Source organism: Macaca thibetana, chromosome 5 (genome assembly GCF_024542745.1).
Source record: "Macaca thibetana thibetana isolate TM-01 chromosome 5, ASM2454274v1, whole genome shotgun sequence".
Taxonomy (NCBI): domain Eukaryota; kingdom Metazoa; phylum Chordata; class Mammalia; order Primates; family Cercopithecidae; genus Macaca; species Macaca thibetana.
The window spans coordinates 156,138,131-156,158,949 of NC_065582.1; the positions used below are offsets into that span (position 1 = coordinate 156,138,131).

General features: G+C 41.1%; 1 protein-coding gene across 12 annotated transcripts in view; it reads right to left on the reverse strand.

Moving 5' to 3' along the window:
• PCDH7 (protocadherin 7) overlaps positions 1–19,409 on the reverse strand; it is a 427,914-nt gene extending 408,505 nt beyond the window's left edge. For 11 of the 12 annotated variants that reach the window (XM_050791303.1, XM_050791300.1, XM_050791304.1 and 8 more), the window contains exon 1: positions 15,117–19,409. In XM_050791303.1, coding sequence (XP_050647260.1) covers positions 15,117–18,290 — 3,174 coding nt within the window. In that variant the 5' untranslated portion in view covers positions 18,291–19,409. Of the gene's footprint in view, positions 1–5,751; positions 8,989–15,116 lie in introns of those variants that run through there. The other variant, XM_050791308.1, reaches the window with a different exon arrangement.
• Between the last annotated feature and the right edge of the window lie 1,410 nt (positions 19,410–20,819).

The following is a 20,819-nucleotide window of genomic DNA, read 5'->3' on the forward strand; positions in this document are numbered from 1 at the left end:
CCGAAACTCCATGAAGGAAGAAACTTGTTCCTGTTTCATTTATTACTTTTTCTCCAGTGCCTGGAATAGACCTTAACCATAACTGGCATATAGTAGTGATTCACTATTTTCTTTCTGAAATGTCAACCGCGTTACCTCTTTGTGTGTGTTTCATGTATGCATATGTATATATGCATATGAATATGTCCACTATATATAAATACATATTCACATGCATACATTCCTTATTGAAGGTAAAACATTAAAGAAAACATCAAGTTTTAGTAACAAAGTAAATTGTAATGCCCTTGAACTAACAGTATAAGCATTAGTTTTGGAAAAATCCAGACATTACCATGCATTGTTCCTAAATCCAACAGAAATGCCATCTCTGTATATGAAATTGATCCTTGTGTTCAACAGTGAAATACACTGAAACAGATTTAGATGCAATTAAAAAATATATATTTGTTTATACTATCATTACTGCCATTTCCCTGAACAAGGGAACTGTTAAAGTTTCTAATATTAATTGTAGAGGGTCAAATGTAAAATTAGCTCTAGAAGCTTAGAAAGATACTTCTTAGAAAAAGTCTACTCCCTGTTATATTTTGTTGCCTAGAAATGCTGACCAAAAGAAAGAGAAGACTAAAATTCCCCTTCCAGACTTTGATGAGTTTATCCTGTATTACCCTCACAAATTTGGCACTCCTACAGCACACTGGACACACATATACATACTATATATATATATAGTTTTAGGTTATTCATTATTAATTTTATCATGGGAATTTTTTATTTTATTTTAAACATTGTAAAGTACAAAGGGAACAAAAGCATAAGTTTTAATTTGTTCATGGATTGGTCTCATGATAAAACGTGTATTGCATGCATACATAATAATAGTGAAGAGTCACTCAGAGCATGGTACCAGCCTCAGTTACATGCCTGGCAGTTTCCATACGCCATGAGAAATCAGACCCACTGGATCTATGTCAGACCAATTATGCTACTGTGCGTGAAAATCCACTGAGATTGCGCTTTCATAAGAGGAATTATTAAGTCTGCGTTTCTGTTTCAACTGACTCCCTCTCCACTTAATTCCTATTGCTTTTCATTTTAATGCTGAAAATGCACTAAAATTTTAAGACTAAATATGAACATTGCCATTAAAAAGAACTGTTAAACTTGTGAAACAGTTTTTAGACTGTTTCATGTAAATGTTGATTTCACATTAATTAATATACCTTCATGCACTTATTGGTTAGCAGAATTTTTAAAAACTGAGATGTTATGTAATGTCAGAAATCTCCATGAAAGCTTAACATTGCAGGCAACAGTCAGTGATGTGCCTAATAAGTTAGATATAGTAAGCTAAACGATGTATTTTAAATTTGATGCCCATGCAAATGTGGTATAGATTCATATATTTTTCACAAAAGCAATAGCAATTGTACCTTTTTTTTTTTTCAGTTTAAGAACACATCGATAAGTTGGTTTTTGGAGCTCATCAAGGCAAGGCAAGTTTCCTTTAAAATGGGAAGTATACTGTCCCAGAAATGGACAGGTTGTGTGTAATAATGACAAGCTCATGAAGAAACAATGGTCCAGTCCAACGTGTTTCTGCTCAGAACAAAAATAGATTCCATTACGGACTAAATTATGCCCTGTAATCCCCAATGTGACTGTACTTGGAGATAGGGCCTTTATGGAGAAAATTAAGGTTCAATGGGGTCATAAAGTTAGGGCTCTAATCTGACAGGACTAGTGTTCTTATATAAAGAGGAAGAGACACCAGAGCTTTCTCTCTCCACTCAGGCACAGAGGAAGGGTCACCTGAGGATGCAAAGAGAAGGCAGAGACCTACAGCCAGTAAGAAAGACCTCATCAGAATTTGCCGGCACCTTGACCTGAGACTTCTAACCTCCAAAACCAAGAGAAAATTAACTTCTGTTGTTTAACACACCCGGTCTGGGGTATTTTTGTTATAATATCCTGAGGAGACTCAGACTCTCTACTAACCTGGAATTTTTTTTAACAGTAAAAAGGAATGTTATCAAATTATTGTGAGTGTTTCCTATACTACCTAGTTTATGACACAAAGCTTTACCTCTCCATCTTTACCAGGGACATGTCAATAGCACTGAAAGTCATTCTCACTATACCCAGTGCCTATTGGTATATGTGGAAGCCCACACCCAGTTGAAGAACCTTGATCTGAAATTAGTGTAACTTTGAAGACAGTCACTAGGATAAGAAGGTATCACAAGATCAAACAAGTGATGTGTAACACATACACACACACACACACATATGTATACATATATATTTTTTGAGACAGGATCTCCCTCTGCTACCCAGGCTGGAGTGCAGCAGCGTGAATGCGGTCACTGCAGCCTCAACCTCCTGGGTTCAAGCGATCCTCTCACCTTTGCCTCTCAAAGTGTTGAAATTACAGGTGTGAGCCACTGCAACCAGACTATATTTTAAATATAATATATTGAAAATGCCCCCAAAAGTGTAAATGCAGCTGAAAAAGAGGTTAGAGAAATTCATAGATAATTAGAAATATTCTCTTCAGTTGCTTTCCTGCTTCAAAAAGTTGCTAATGGTTTATATGACTCCCATAAACTCTGTCATGTAATCAGAGCAGGAGTTATAATCTAAAGTGACAGAAGAGGAGTTTCCAGAGACTTCAAGACTTGAAGGGGACTTCACAAGGTCACACCAGCCAATCAGTGACTGAGCTGGGGCTAGAAGGCAGATTTAGATTCCCTCATCCAGCTTTAGTTTTCTATGTTTCCAGAGACCTTTGAGGACTAAATCAGTAAGAAAGTGGTAAGAATTTCAAAAGCTCTAACTCCAAATTTCACTAGCATAGCTTACATTTTGCAATCAGAGTGGAGAAGAGGGGTTGGTGTTAAAAACTCAGGTTTCTAGGCTATAGAACAGACTTCCTAGAACTGAATTTCTAAGAATGGGGCATGCAAAACTTGCATTTAAAATGACATTTTTGTCAGATAAAAATCACACGTCTATTACACTTGGTTAACATAGCCCCACACCACATTATGAGAATTATGAGTTCATCCCGATTTTTTTATTAAAAATAGTTTTAATTCCATTTACTTTTTATTGTTGAATGAAATATATTTATATAATTTTTACATATTTTTATAAATGAAATATATTATCTATTATATATTTATATAAATGAAATCTATTATCTCTCAAATTATTGAAATACTTAGTCCATCCAACCAGTATGGGGTAGGAGAGCCCTTTACATTTGCTCTGCTCTAAATATTCCACAGATTTTTGTCGTTTGTATTTTTTCAAGTTTCCTCTAACAGTGAAAAACAGGCCTTCATTACCCTCTGTAAGTCTCAGCTTCCTCCAGTTAAGTCAGGGTAAGAAACCACGGCGTGGCAATAATGTGTCAAAAAGTGGCAACTATTTTTTACTACACTTGTCTAATACAACAGTAGAGAGGAGGCAGGTATGGTGCCATGCAGTTTTTCTATTTTCTTTTTCCCCTTTTTCTTCTTTGTTCCCCTCTTTCTCCCATAAGTATGAGCAGAAAATGAATGGAGACAAAGCAGTTAGACTAGATATTCTCGTCTGAAAACAAAAACCAAACCCAAACAAGCCACTTGGTCTAAATGGGAGGAAGTGAAGGTTTCCTACTTCTTCACATTAATCTTGCAATCATATTTCATGATGTTTACTGGCATCCTTATGGTCACCAAGGCCCTGGTCCAAAATTCCAGGCCACAAACATTTGCTTTTGTCAGGCTTGAACATCCTTCTCTGATATAATCTCACCCTACCTCCCCAACTCCTCACTAGAATTCAAAACACCTTAACACAGTCTCAGTCTTCTAAGCTACTCAAGGTTACCCATCTTTCCTCAAGGCCCCAATCAAAATTCCCGTTTCTTAAGGACTATTGATCTTTGTGAGTGACTGACCTAGTTATCCACTTAGAGCAGCTTACACCCTGGCGAGCTAAAGGCTGAAGCAAACTCCTTCAGAGATCACTTATGGTCGTTTACACTTTAAAAGAGGAGTCCTTCGAATATTCTGGGCTGCTTAGAAGTGACTTTCAGTTGCAAGGCATCCCTCTGCTCTCAAATCACTGCCCATTGCTCTCAAGATACAGCATATTCCTCTTTGCTTAGTAAACCAAGATATGCCGCACCTCACCTTTAAACATGACTGCTTGGCCGGGCGCGGTGGCTCAAGCCCGTAATCCCAGCACTTTGGGAGGCCGAGACGGGCAGATCACGAGGTCAGGAGATCCAGACCATCCTGGCTAACGCGGTGAAACCCCGTCTCTACTAAAAAATACAAAAAACTAGCCGGGCGAGGTGGCGGGCGCCTGTAGTCCCAGCTACTCGGGAGGCTGAGGCAGGAGAATGGCGTAAATCCGGGAGGCGGAGCTTGCAGTGAGCTGAGATCGCGCCACTGCCCTCTAGCCTGGGCGACGGAGCGAGACTCCGTCTCAAAAAAAAAAAAAAGACTGCCTGACATTAGACTGAATAATATCTGCAGGAACATATCGGCTGACGAAAACAGAGATTCGTGCGTGTGTTTGTGTGCACATGTATCTATATCTTCTCCAGATAATGATATTCAGAAAAATGCTAAAAATCTGTATGTTTTTGTGGTTGTTCTTCGTACCCCCTCAAAATGTCAAAGTGTACTGCACGACCAGGGTTTCTCTTACTTGCCTCAAACATTTGCTTTAGTTTAGCTTGTCTAAGGCTTCCGTGCTTACACCACCAAGGAGAAGGGAAGTGGGGAGATCAGAGAATTGCCCATGTGCTACGGAAACAAGGGTCACACACCACACAAGGAAGGCAGGGACTCCGGCCAACACAGCAGGTAGACTTTCATGTTGGAGACACCCACCCAGCTGGGGCAGAAAACAGCAACGATGAGGCTCTCAGAGCCTGATATAAAATAGCCACACCATATTTCAACAACCCAATGTGGATGGATCTGCAGGCTACCTAGCAACAAAGCCCAGGCCCTTTGTTTATTTGTTCAACAAACATTTATGAGTGCCTCCTCTAAGCCCAGCACTCTACTGGACACTGGAAATACTGTGATGGCAAGAAAAAACTTGACGGCAGTCCCTCTGAGCTTCATGTCTCCCTTGCCTCATATATATTATTTCTTAATTGTCCTATGTACGAAGACAGGGAACTTACTCTAGTTGTTGCTGTATCTTCACTCCAAAGCTTTGCGGTGTGTACTAAAGATATAGAAAATCATGGCCAGGCGTGGTGGGTCACGTCTGTAATCCCAGCACTTTGGGATGCTGAGGTGGGTTGATCACTTGAGGTCAGGAGTTCGAGACCAGCCTGACCAAAATGGTGAAACCCCATTTCTACTAAAAATACAAAAAATTAGCCAGGCATGGTGGCAAGCACCTGTAATCCCAGCTACTAGGGAGTTTGAGGCAGGAGAATTGCTTGAACCTGGGGGGCAGAGGTTAAATTAAGCTGAGGCTGTGCTGCTCCACTCCAGCCTGAGCCACGGAGCCAGACTCCATCTCAAAAAAAAAAAAAAAAAAAAAAAAAAAAGATACAGAAGATTAATACATTTTCTTGAAAACGAATGGATTAAAAAAATCAGGCACATCAAAGAAAAGTGTTTTGCAAAGTTGCAGATAGAAAATTATTCCCAGAGAGATATTTCCAACTGTGGAATTGCTCCCAAAAGACTTTGGTATGTTTTCTTTTAAGATAACCTAAAAAATAAAGTTAGAGTTATAAAGTGATTTGCCTAATTTTTGAGGGTTTTGTTTTTTAATCACATATGTGGCTGTAGTTTATAAGTTCAGTCGAAAATTGGATCTCCAAATTATACCAGCAAGGGTTTTTTTTAGTAGTATGAAGTACAGTTTGTGACTCAAAAAGTTTGAAAAACTGGACCTGTTCTAAGGAATTCTTCCATATTCCAAAACATACATTTCAAAACTTCCCTCAAATGTTTTTGGTATTCTTGAATTATGACCGAATATTTTTTCATAGACATTATAAGGTTATTAAGCTAGCTAGTTCCATCAGAGTCGTGAAAAAGCTGTTCATTATTTCAGTATCCTTACCTCAGAATACTGGTGGTCTTCCTCACAGCTTGTTCTGAGGTACAAGTAAGCAAACACGCATTCAATGTTTTGAAACATAAGAGGCATGATACAAATATAAACTCTTATTTTTCTGCCTGCTGTCGTGGTGGACACCTGTACTCCCAGCTACTTGGAGGCTGAGGCAGAAGGATCCCCTGAGGCCAGGGGTTCGAATCCAACCTGGGCAACATAATGAGACACTTGTCTCTTAAAAAAATAAAATTTCTAAATAAAATAAACTATTCTTTTTCTGCCCTGTTATCATCTTTATAATACATTAATTCCCTGAGGCCAAAGACTCTATCTTATTATTCTTTTAATACCAGGACTGGTACTGATAGATCAAAGAAACGTTATCCAAAGGATGAACTACTCTAAAATAGACCAATCTCTAGCATCTCATATTCCTTCTCAGATTTTGAAATGGAGAATTAACTATTGTCTTCTAGTTTAAAATAAAATATCCACATGCTAAAATATATAGGATAATATGTGGTTTGCTCTGTCTTCATCTGTCCACTGTCCACAGGCACCTCCGTAAATGGTACGTTCCAGTAATTACAAAGGAGACTTACTGACCTAGAGACCTGAGTTTGATAGCAACAACTGGGTGAGGGGTAACTGGGGAGGCGCTGGGCATGTTAAGGGACTGGGAAGGGGGACTGGGAGTCTGTATCTGTTCAATAAACCAATGGCATGTGTTCAAAGATTTTTTTTAATCACAAGAAGAGTAGAGGAATGATAATAAACTTCTCAAAAGCTTTCTGCTGTTGATAAATGTTGCTGTAATCAGCATGCTGTTGATCATTCTGATTCAGCTTAATAGTACACTAAAATCCTTGGGAGTGTTAGCATTATTTTTTTTCCTGCTTTGATTTACTATGTTTTTCCAATCATAATAGTAAATAGCCATAACTTCCTACCCCAGTCTAGAGTGCTGGTTCTCAAACATTTTCAAATGCTTCCACAATAAGACAGATTTGTAACCTAACAACCAAGAACAGAAACACACACCTCCACACAAACACAACTGAAACAAAAATTGCACAAGACAATATTTACTGCTACTATGGGTGATGTACTCTGTATTTTTCTATTTTATTTTGTATTTTTCTAATTGTGGTAGAGACTCAATAAACTGATTCATACTTCAAGAGTGTGTTGCAACCTATTTAGAAAATGCTAACCTACAATGTTCTTCTTTGTGAAGGTATTCATAAATATCACTTCTATCTGATTGCACATTAAATTAACCCAAAATTCTAGACTTTTTTTTTCTGTAATTTGTTTTTCAGTTGATGTGACTTGTTACAGGATTTACATTTGAAGTATGTCTAGTGACGTTTACTACTTGGAATGAGGAAAACAAGCATTTTCAAGAAGCAGACATTGGTACAGGTTCCTTTCACACTAGTCCTTGTGTTCAAAACAAAATGGGAGGTTAAGGATAATTAAGTTTTATACAGAAATCTTACTGTACTTGCAATGATGTTTCTGAAAAGTCCCCTTTTGCGAGATTAAATACACAGCTTATGAAACAAAAATCCTCAGGTATACATTAGAGATTCACAGGGGTTATAGTGCATTTCCTATCACTTCCAATGTCCTTCCAATATTTATTTATTTATTTGTCTTAAACAGCTCTTATATTGAGAGTGATTCACCAAAAGATCTTGAGAATTTGGCATTCTTGCTTCCAAAATTTATGGAAAATTCTAATAGGGCAGATAGCGTAGTATGTATTATAAAATTATTAAATGTTATATATGGAACACTTATTTTCTAGGCTCATAAACACATATGACATAACAAATAAAGACATAAACATATAAACATAAAGAGATAGAGGGGTCATGCAGACGACTCCCTGACCTACCTATAATATTGCTTATACAACTAAAATTCAGTCACTTACTCTCTCAACAATATGCAACATGTTGAACTCTTTGAAGCTGCTTGAGTTTATGTTATCTGACATCAAACAGGATGTTTAATAAATATGGACTTCTGATGAATATAGTCCATAAAGAAGAGAAAGCCACATATTCCTTCCGAATGTGACTACAGTGACTTTAGCAAATCAAACTGAAAAGTTCTGAATTTTCTTAAGGAATTAAAAAATAAATTCAAAAATGATATAAATATTTTGGTCACTATTTCAAGATTAAGAAAAAAGTCAATCCGTGCTCATTATAAATATAAAAAATTAGTTTCTCAAACTTGCTTTACAGATAATATTTTATAAATATTGCTCAAAGTTCTAGCATATATACATATATATATATATATGGAAACACACACAAACACACAAAACAGCATTTAAAAATACATGCACAGAATGAGCAAAATATATTATCCTTCACCCTAACAGAACTATCTGACTGGCCTGTGATTACATGGCACATAAAAATATTGATCAATTTAGATTTTTATTCAAAATCAGTGTTTAATGTATTAAAGACAAAGATATGAGAGAGTGAATTTCCCTTTGGTCACACAAAGTCTCAAACTTATTGTTGCAATATGTTTTTGGATTTTTTTAAGACGTCACTATTAAGTCTAATAGGTACTAACCGCCTCTTTAAGAATGGAATTCCTGGTGACTCAGACATCCATTAGTAGCACATTTCTGCATTACTACTATTTCATCCGTTTTTTTTATTTTCATACTATTTTCCCGCATATGAGAAAGAAAAAGACTCAAACATAAAATGTACAACAAGTGGAACAAGCAGTGATTGGCTGACACCCCACGGCCAAGGGCAGGCTCCAGCAGGTTTCGGAGTAGAAAGGTCATCACAGTATGGTGCATAATGGAGCATCATATTAGAGTGGAATTCAGCCAAACACAGTAATGTATGGATGTAGACGCATCTGAAAGAAGGAAAATAAAGATTTATGCAGGTAAAAAAAAAAATCGATAAAGAAATTTTCCCCAATGTCTTATGCCCAATTGGAAAGCTATAGTAGAGATTGAGGAGCAGAGAAAAACTTTAATGCCAATTTTGTGTTTGTAAATAATAAACACGATTGGGGGTGGGGGAAGTTAACTTGTCAGAGGAATCCTATTTGGGAGCTTTAATAGCTTTTTGTTTGTACACAGCATTAGAGTTCAATACAAACATCACTACATTCCTGAAGCTAAACCTTTATTCCGCCTTTAAAACATTAATTCACCAGAAGTGATAATTAAGATTAGTTTTAGTGGTTTCAGCTAAATTCTTCTTAGAATGTGATTTTTCCCACAACACTAATGCTAAATAAAGCACTGTGTAATGTACCGCAAAAGAGTCACTGCTTTAGAAAAGATTCTAAGGGTTTTTTAAAAATAAGAAAAGCAAAGCTTACTCTAGATGTATGGGAACAGCTCTTACTATTTCTTTAGAGTCATAGTAAATAAATGAATGGGAAACTTTGCCATAGTCTAGAAATCAATTATATACTCCTTATACATAACTATTTTAAACAAAATTGGTTTTATATATATATATATTTAAAATACTGTATATAATTATACTAAATCTCCTACATAACCTCCACCACCACACCCTCCCAGGAAAGAAAAGATGTTAAAATGTCTAATGGAGTAGATTGCTAAGATGAAGTAATGTCTTTGTCACACACGATATTTAGTTTTAAAAATAGTTCAGATTTTATGTTTAAAATTAATAGATTCAATAATTTATATTTTGTCACTGTGCAAATTTAGAATCTAGTACACTAGATTGGCTAACTGCCTACCAAGGAAGCAATCCAATTGAAAACTAACAAAATGGATTATTCTTCTAAAAACTTGCTAGAAAACAAATTAAGAGAAAACATTCGTGCATGACTGTGTGTTAAGGATGCTACTAAAAGAAAATGTATGTGCAAAGTTGATAAAATGCGAACAAGCCCAGAAGCCAAAAGTAATTATCAATATTGATGGAAAAGGTAAAAGATTATCACAATTAGAATGCATAAAATATTTCATACATAATGTGTAGAATGTTTTAATTCTTTTCTATTTAAGTGAATTTTTACTGAAATATACTAAATGCTAGGAAGGAACTTATGTCTGTTATCACTGTTGTGCTAATATTAAAAATTCTGTCAACAGAATATACGTTCTTAACCATGTTAAGATGCTTTACTCTATGTTATCAATTACAATCCTATATGAGGGAAAAGAATTATTAACTTATTTTAAAATTCTGTAAATTTTGAATTATATTTTCCTAGATAATTTTACACAGAAGAACTGGAGCCTAAAGCAGAATTATAGTCTATTGTAAAGATGTCAATCTTCATAGCCAAATATATAGTCATAAATAAGTAAGTAAATTTCAACAGATTTCTACTGCAATTGAAAGTTACAGAAATTCAGTTTTTTTTCCCCCAAAGGTGGTATGATCAGATAAATAAGAATACTGGACACTACATTCCATGACTTGGACTCTAGTGCACATTATATCCCTGATAATTTTGTAATCCCAATCAAGTCACTGTTTCATGCTGGGCCTCAGTCTCCTCTTCTATTAAAATGAGGGGACTGTTTAACACCTTGTAATTCTAAAATGTGATGATGCTAGTGATTTTAGGTACAGTCATTAAAATGTTGATTATAGCATATTTTATTTCAACATTGTGTATGTTTAAGTTAGATATTTTCACATATTAATCTATAAACATCATGACTAAATAAGACGAATACAGCTATAAATGGTATGCACGAATACGTGTGTTTATGTCTCTGTGTGTAGTTTGTGATATAAACCTTGTTCATGCTTTTCCACGTATGAGATAGGAAATTACTCAAAGATAGAAAGATAAGAAAAAATGATTTTGCTCTATGTATTGTACTAGATGATTTATTAAAGTATTTAAACTGATTTTGTGTTCTTATAGCTAAGTCATTAATTGGTTTAGGATAAGTTTTGGATAAGGTTCAAATAATCATGAGGACTTCCATATAAATTGGCAAATTCATTGCTGATCAAATCAATGGATGACATTTTCCTTATTTCATAGACATCCAGAGATCCAGATAATGTTGCTTTACTAGATGAGTAAAGACACAGCCTAACTTCCATCAGCTATTAGTCTTTTGCTTATGGTATCAGGCCAAATGTAACAGAAATTTCACCATACGCAGATTCATTGTGCCTTATGAAAACATCCTTGGTTATAGACAGGAGAAACACATTGTAAAAATTATGCTTACAGAATGAGCACTGGAAGCTATGGTTGGCATCACTATGTAGATGCATTTCCACTAAAGAATATATATATACTCTCTCTATATATATATATGTGTGTATATATATACATACACACACACCCACACACACAAACATAAATGAATTGACATTTAGTTTTCTTATTGCTTAATACATGACAGCAAGTCAACCATTTGCTTCCAAAATTGAAGCAATTAAAAAGATAAGTTCTCCCATATTTTTTCACTAAGTATAAAATGAATATATTGAACATAATTTGATCATTAAAGAGAACATTATGAAGACAAACTGTGAAACTGTCACTGAAGTTAATGTAAATTATTTGTATTTCAGGATCAGCTGCAAATGGATTTTAAAATGGGTGTTTATTCAAGCTAAGTTCTTGCCAAAAATAAATTACCTTACTTTCCATTTACTAAATACAATAAAATTTTTACTTGTAAGTGCATTATCTAAATAACAGCATATCAAGGATAAGCTCAATAGAATTCAAGAATAATAAGCAAAATAGTAACTGTACTTTTCATACTATTACTCTTTGGGGGGATTACATTATTTTAAAAGAAAATTGAAAAATGCTTAGCACATAGTAAAATACCGAAGACTTAAACAGAAAAATAGAATGCATTTGCCTTTACGTTATGAATGAAAAGCACACTTGTACTTCTAGTTCACAAAAGTTTAACAACCACCAAGACCAGGTTTACCAAGGAAGAATGAAACAGAAAAGTGGATACTTAATCTCAGTAATGCTGTCAATGATCCACATTTTGCTCAACTAAACACATTATTTAGTTGAGAGCAAAGGCTTTTGTTGGAAATGCAAAGGTATGAACTATGAAAATTTGGGCTACATCATCAGTGAGTTTTCTAAAGCGTGAATTTCGGAAATAATTCCAGCAGCTCTACCACACACATCTCCTAGAGTCTGCCAAAGAGTAACTATAGAAGCTTGATTTGAATGCCTCTCAAGTCTATGTAAACAAAACAAAAAGTAAGAGGTTAAGGGAGAGTATTATTTTCAAACTTCTATTTCTACAAAGCTGTTTAACCTATTATAATGAAAACAACAGGACTTAGGTACAACACTTTAAAATGTCTAATTTTCATAAAGATAACACTCTTAAGAAACATCACTTGAATTTTTTTCACAAATAAAGAACTGCAATAAGGCAATTCAGGAAAACTATAAATAAAACGAAGGCTTTATGTAAAATGAAATCTCAATTTTTAAATTAGACCCTGCTATATGGAATTGAAAGAATACAATGGTCTAATTTTACCTTAGATAAATCCATTTATCAAAAGAAGGAAATTACTGCGAAACCTTGTATTCTTTTATTTTCTTTGATTAAATCAGGTTTAATCAAAGAAAATATATTTTGGTAGTTCCGTAAAAATTAAAGTGCATATATTTTAAAAATAAAAATAGGAAATTATCTACTTATGGCACAAACAAAAAGCAGAACAAAAAGGATTCTATTTATGTCAGATGTCAAAACGGAATGTAACTTTGTAAATGGATCCCTTGACCCTGACAGCAATATTGAGAAGATGAAGCATATCCATTACTATTACTAATTACATTAAGGGGAATGTGTTTCATTTGCCTTTATTTCATTTTAGGTCAGCTATTTACTTGTGATTAAAAGTGTATTCTTCTTCTGAATACCTAATGACAGAAAAGTTTTCCAAAGTCACTTTGGGCAAACTGTGTGATTCATTCCAATTGCTTTGAAGGTTTTCTCTTTTGGAATATGGACTGCTTTCCTCAGTTAAGAGGCTAACACCATATATTAGTTTATTTATAAGCATATCACTTTGCCTTTTAAATAGGATGCCAACAGTCTTGATATTAGCTGTTTTAAATATTCAAGAACATAGAGCTAACCTCATCTGATGAGCCAAATGAAGCTTAAGTGACAGCACAGAACATATGAACTGTTTGCATAAAATATCGGTAAAAGTGTCACTTGATATGTCCACTCAAAAGCATAAGATTACACAATTCAGAATGCAAATGCTATCCAGCCACAGGACAGAAGTACCATTAAGATAAGAACCGAGAGGTAAACATTCTGCAGACAGAGCTCTTCACACTCCTTTGCATTACGTATTAACTATTTTCTAGAGAAATGTCTACAAATCTCAATTTATTTTGGGGTGTTTATAAGTAATCTGTAAAATGTGCTACCATTTTAGCTAGAATCTTCCTTGTTTACAAAACTGATAAAAGCACCAAAACAATACAAAAATCAGCTTCTAACTCCATGTAACACAATAATACAACAGATATAAACACTCCACTATGTTAAATGTTGGTTTAAAATAAATAAATAATTCAAATTCATATACACCAAAGGACATATTTTCAAAAGCCATTTAATGCAAATGTAGTTCGAACTGGTGTTTTCTTGGATTGCATTTGTTATTAGATATAAAAGCTTATTCAGACTGTTTCTCCTTATCTGAATAGCTATAGTAAAGTACTATATATAGAAAATATTTATTTAAAAAACTAATTTCAGTAGTCATGAAAGCAATAAAGGATTAATATCTCTTTCTGTACCATCTTCAATGAGGCTATAAAATAACTTTTTCCTTTGCCTCAGTTCTTCTCAGATTCCACATTCCACATGCAAAGCATATTTAATAGAAATTAGATTGACAGTCATAACTGTGTTTCTTGAGATGGGTTCTGACAGTAAGAAATACATAATGTTTTATTAGCTGAGGTTGCTGTACCATGAGACACAGCCCTTTCCAAAAGATCTTATTTATGTGTGGCAAACTTTGGTGGGTATCCAAAGTAAACTTTCTGAGGATTGTATATCACACAAGGAAAACTTTCAAAAATAAATTTCAGTTTTGCTTAAGTTCCACCTCAAAATATATGTTTTTTTACTGTTTCTACATTTCACTGAGAAACAATTATGTCAAATATTCCACATAATCTTTACATTCTCAATATATCATAATGCATGCCAAAATAGTCTTGCAGACAGTACATCAATCATGAATACTTTCATTACGTGGCTCAAATAATAAATGGCTCATGCGATGTATTTTTGTTTGCAAACTTTTAATACCAAAGAGGAAGTATGCAAATGGTGACTGCATATCATTATCGAATACTAATTGTTATAGGTATTGATTATTATAGATATAAAAGATTGAAAGTGGTGTTTGGCATGACATTTGCATATCAGTAAATATTTTTAAACCAGCATTTTCATCAAAGTAGTCAGTATTTCAATATCTCAGACTTAGTACTACGTCTGCATGATTCAGCATCTATTTATCTGTAAAATCCTACATTGTAAATAACATAGCTAAAACTTTTATGGTATCCAATTTGCATAGACACCAGTAGTAACTTTAGAAACTTTTTCTCTGGATGCAATTATCCACTTAGTTGCCATAAAAGAAAAATAATTTCAGGTGAAAACTAACCATCTAAGTAATACATACATATTTATTCTGGAAACAAAAAATGTAGTATGAATTAGGGATGTCAAGTGCAAAGAGAACTACAAAATACTGCCTACTCTGAATACTTCCTTCAGTAGTTCAGTGAACCTTAATTCTAACTTGCAAAATACAGTGGTATACCTCTTGTAGATGGCCTTTGCTAAATTAATGGTGCAAAAATTAACATTAAATTCCTACTGTTAAGATTTTAATAACTTTAAAAACGAGAAGACAAAACTTTACAGAAGATAATCTGTCTCAGAGTTATTAAGCCTCCTAGGGATGTTTAAATATATTTGGGATACATCTTACCTGTTTGCTGTACTTGTTATTGGTTTGACAGCTGTACTCAGAGCAGTGATCTGATCCAATTGAAATGTTGTCTCCTGCTCCCACAAATGTGTTAGCTGGTGGTAGATCTTGTACGGCCTGGTGCTTTTTTCCTGCAGTTGGTGACTGGGGATGAAGCTGAACAGTAGGCAATGGGGAACTAGATTTGTAATGCCTTGCCAGGTCAGGACTGCCAGGCCCACCATTGACAGATCTGTATCGCCCCATGCTTGGGCTATCTGACAGCTTCTCATTGACACTATCATACCTCTGTCCATTTGGTTTAGAAGCCTCTACAGTGACAATGCTGCTGTAGAGAGGCTGCTTAGATTTTTTGTTTTTCTTGTCCTTTTTAGGCTTTTTAGATTTGTCATGCTGTTGGGGTGTAAAAAAGTCTTCGTGATCTTTTTTGCCAGCTTCATAGCCATTTTTAGTTTTGGACCTGCAGTACCTTGCCATCACTACAATTAAGATGATTAGAATCACTGTCATAATGCCAGCAACCACACCAATGACAATACTGAGTCTCTGTTTGCTAATTTCATAGCTTGGGTCGCCAGCTATATCCTGGGTGAGTGGGGTGTGCAAACTTCTAGCTATCTGGGAGTCAATCACAGTTGCATTAGAAACACTTTCATTGACAAACACATGCACCAGAGTCGTGGTGGACTGGGAAGGCTGCCCACTGTCATTCACTTGCACCACCAACCTGTGCAAGCCATAATGCTTTTGGGTGAGTTTTCCCACTAAGGAAACCACACCACTAGTGGGATCAATTTCAAACAGCTTGAAGGGATTCCCTCCCACAATGCTGTAGTTCAGGTCTGCATTGATGCCATCGTCACTGTCTGTTGCCAACACTGTAGCTACTACTGTCCTGACATTACTCGAAGGTGGCAGTAAAGTGTAGGAAATGTTTTTGGGAAGGGTAACCATGGGAGCATTGTCATTTTCATCCATCACAAAAAGCGAAACTGTAGCTGTGGCAGACCTGGGAGGATCTCCCCCATCCACAGCCTTGACTCTGAAAGTGTATGTGGTCTGATGTTCCCGGTCAAAAGACATTGTGGAGTAAATTGTCCCCGTGTCATTTTCAATAGAAAAAATGTTATTGTTCTCCTCTATGTACAGACTCATCTCTGCATTCCGCCCCTTGTCAGCATCCATCACGGTGACCATCCCCACAGGGCTGTTGGGCTGCAAGTTTTCTTTCACATAAAAGGTGAAGACGTCCTGCATAAACTTAGGGTCATTGTCATTCTTATCAGCCACCTGCACAATCACTGTAGTGCTGCCCTGCAGCACGGGGATGCCTTTGTCTTTGGCGTTAACTTTAAACTCATACCTGTCAGTCTGCTCGCGGTCCAGCACCGTATTGACCAGGATGTCCCCAGAATCGGGATCGATGGCAAAGATCCCCATCACAGAGGAGTCCAGCGAGTAGGCGATCTCAGCGTTCTTTCCGCTGTCTGCGTCTGTCGCCAGCACTGTGGCCACCCTCTCGCCCGGGATGTTGTTCTCAGGGAAGTAAACCTCCACCACCGACTGGCCGAACACAGGCGGGTTGTCGTTCGTGTCTCCCACCTTCACAATCAGGGAGTTGTTGCTCGAGAGGCTGGGGCTGCCTGAGTCCACCGCCACGATGACCACGTTGAACTCCCGGGTGGTCTCATAGTCCAGAGGGGTCGAGGTGTGCAAAAAGTACTTTTTCTTGTTCTGGTCGCCCTCGGTGTCGCTGGCTGGCTTGAGCTGGAAGGGCACGTCGCCCACCACGGTGCAGGTGACCACCCCGTTCTCGCCTTGGTCTCGGTCGGACACCTGCACCAGAGCGATGGGGGTGTCGACCAGAACGTCCTCGGCTACGTTGGCCACCCCGTCCTTGAGGGGGATGCGCCCAATCTTGCGGATTTCAATGGATGGCACATTGTCATTCTCGTCTTTGATGTTAAGGACCACGGTGGCCTTGTCGGTCTTGGGGGGCTGCCCACGGTCGCGGGCCATGACCGTGAAGCGCAGCTGGTTCACCTCCTCGCGGTCGATCCGGTGCAGGACGCTGAGCCAGCCGGACGTCTCGTCAAGGCGCAGCAGTCGCCTCACCGACTCGGTGGCCGCCCCGAACACGTACTCGATCTGCCCATTGACCCCCACGTCCAAGTCAGCTGCGCGCAGTTGCAGGATGGGGGTCCCCGGGGCGCTGTTCTCAGCTAAGTCGGCCTCGTACACGCTCTTCTCGAAGCGGGGGCTGTTGTCGTTCACGTCGGTGATGAGGACCCGTAGGATGGCCTGCGAGGAGCGAGGCGGGTCGCCGCCGTCGCGCACCCGCAGGGTCAGCTCGTAGGAGTCGCGCTGCTCGCGGTCCAGCGCCCCCTTCACGATCAGCTGCGGCTGCTTCTCGCCATCCGGGGTGTCCGCCACCTGCAGCTCGAACACGCTGCTGCGGCCGCCGGGGTTGGTGCCGCCGCCGCCCTCTGAGGCGTCCAGCCGCCGCTTGGAGCCTCCCGAGCCGCCGCCGCTCGCGCCGTTCCCGCCGCCCCCGGGATAGGGGGCGCTGTCGGCCGCCCCGGCGCGCCGGCTCTCGCCGCCGCTGCCGCCGCCTCCGGGCTCCTGGAGCAGCTCGTAGCGCTCGATGCCGTTGCGGCCAAAGTCGCGGTCAGTGGCGGTGGGCAGCAGGTAGAGTGTGCCCACCGGCCGGTTCTCCTCCACCGTGAGCGTGAGCACGGGCGACGGGAAGGTGGGCGTGTTGTCGTTGATGTCGAGCACGATGACCCGACCCTCAAACAGGTCTACCCAGCTCTGCGAGGGCCCGATCACCGACACCTCGAAGTCCAGGAAGCACTCGTTCTCGTCGAAGATCATCTGACACTGGGGCAGCTTCTCGCGGTCGATGCGCCTCTCGCTCGTGCTCAGCTCGCCCGTAAGGTTGTCGATCTTCAGGTACTCGGAGCCGGACTCCAGGCTGAAAGTCACCTCACCCGATCCGGTCACGATGCCCAGGTCTGAAGCCACGTTGCCGATGCGGACGTCGGCGGGGCCCTCCTCGGCCAGCCGGTACCGGAGGAGCTGCTTGGCGGCCGCCAGGCTGAGCGAGAGCGGCAGGAGGAGGCAACAGCCCAAGCACCAGCCGCGCGCCCATCCCGCGGTCCGCATCCTCAGCATCTTCTCCTGCTGCTGCTGCTACTGCTCCTTCTAACCACAGCCCCCTCGGCGCCCCCCTCCTCCGGGGCCGGCCGCTTGCCCTCCTCCCAGTCCTCTCCCCTCTCCCGGAAAGGAAGGAGCGAGAGAGAGGGGAGGGAGGGGGCAAAAGCGGCGTGGAGAGTCGGCCGGGAATGGAGGTGGGAGGGCAGCGATAGATGCTTTTTTTTTTCTCCTGCTTCTTCCGAAAGTTATTGTTTCATAATTCATGCAATGGGTGCTAATCGCCCGCTTGCCGGCCGCCGTTCAGTCGCAGTACTCACAGTTCACGGGACACTGCGCGCCGCGGGTTCGGCGCCCCCCCACCCAGAGTCATCCCCGCAGCGGGCGGAGAATCCCCGGCTCTCGTCCCCGCTCTGTCGGAAGGGGCCAGAACTGCTCCGGCAGACGGGCAGTGGGGCTGGGAAGAGGTGGGGAACGAGCTTGCAGCCTCCCCCGCCTGCCAGCCCGCCGGTCTTTGCTGCTACTCGAGTTGAGTCCAATTCACGTTCCAGACACTCACTCCAAACCCAGGCTCTGCTCCGACTCCGGCCGCCCAAGCAAACGTGAGTGGCTTCCTGCACCAGGCGCTGGGGCCAGCAACAAGCCAGTCTCAACTCCGACTCTGCTCAGGCAGCGGGGGAGCCAGTCAACAGATAGAGAATGAAAAATCCCCCGGCACGTCGCTTCGGGCACGGTGCAGTGGAGACTACTCGCGTCACAGCGCGGTCCGCGTCCGGGTCCCCCCGGCGCGCCAAAGAGAAGCCCGAGCCATCTTCAGAGACGCCCAGAGAGTCAGTCCCTTCTCACCCCGGAGAGCGCGGGTTTCTCTTTTTTCTTAACAACTCTGCGCAAGGTCATTAGTCACGAAGCCGCCGCCTGAAACCGCAGCAGCCTTTCGCCCGCGGGGGCGAAGGCTGAGCCGTGCGCACCGTGCGGTGCCCAAGTTTGGGTTCGCAGCCGCAGAGTCCGTGCCTTTTCTCACCTGCATTCGGCCCGCATGTCGGAGCAGTGGGATCTGCAGCGCTGTGCGCGATTCAGGGAGGAGATTGCAGCCTCTCTCTCTCTCTCCCCGCTCTCTCTCGATCCCTCCCCTCCCTCCCTCCCTTTCTCTCTCCTCCCTCCTCTCTCTCCTCCCTCCTCTCCTTTCCCCTTTCCCCCTCTCCCACTCGCTCTCTTGCACGCTCTCTCTCCTTCCTCTTAGTCCCAATGCAGGGAACTCGAGCTGAACTTGATCCCTTTGCAGTTCAAAGGTGAGCAAACCAGGCTCGGAGCACAGGCGACGTTAGCCGGCGAAAGCGCACGGCTGGGCGTCCCCAACGGCAATTAACAAAGATGCCCAATTCTGTCTGGATTTCCGAAGAAAAGCCAAAGGCTTTGGGGCGGGGGTGGAAGGGGAGGTGGAGTCAGAGACAGCTGCCAAGTAGCTTTAAAAAAAAAAAAATCCAGTTTGCCAAGGGGAGAAAAAGTGCCAGTCGTTTGTGGCCTCGGAAGTGCCCTGGCACGGCTGGTGAATTCCGCAGTTGTCTCGTCCCTTTCGCGTCTGGGAGAGTCTGGTGCGGGCGCTCCCGCCGCCACTCAGGCTGCAGCGGCTCGGAGACACTGAACCGCTAGTAGGAAGCTCCCGTTCGCTACCCGCGAGCAGGAAACCCGCAAGTTGCCCAAAGTGGTGGTTGCTGCTGGGAGCTCGCTCGCTCACGGATCAGGCTTGTCCCTCACGCTGCTGCTGCAGCGGCGGCGGCAGTAGCTGCCCAGCCGCCGAAACTACACACAGGGAGAGAGCGAGGGAGGAGGGCCCGGGGTAAGGAGGCGGGAGGGAGCGTCAGCCAGCCTCCGCGCTCGGGAAAGCCCAGCCTCAGCTCCAGGGGCCGCTCAAAGTGTGCCCAATCCCAGCCAGACCTCTTTAAGCCAAAGCTCAACGCCCCCCAGCGAGTACCTCCGTCTTCTTCTCTGGGGGACTTGTTTTCCCTCCCTCGGGCTGGTAAATTTCCTCCTCCCTTAACTAATGCCCAGTTCACGCGTGAGAGCTTTTCGAGCTGTGTCAGGATAGATTTCTCCTTCTCCCTCTCTCTCAGACGACGTCCTCCCCCCACCCTCTCCACCCGGAAAGTGTCTCCGGTTCGCGATTTAGCATCTTGGTTAGGACATGGTTATCGGGGTCTTGGGGAACACACAAGAGCCCAGAAAGCCACTCTGTTCTGAAAAACCGTGACGGGCTGCATTAGTGAAGAGAGAACATCAAACTCCAGAGAGCGGGAGAAAGATCCTTTTTTGGGAGCTCAGACTTTGGATGGTTGCGGGGGGGGGGGGGGGGGGGGGGCGGTGGGTGGAGGGGGGGGAAGGATGCCTGTCTTTGTTTAAATGCTTGACATTCCTGTCGTCGTGCTTGCTTATGGGGGTAGACCGTGTGTGCGCGCGCCTGGTGAATAAACATGTTGGAAACCTCGATATTATTTTCTGAGCAGAAACCTGCAGCCTTTAGAAACTGGCAAAGTGTAGCGTCACCTATCTGGA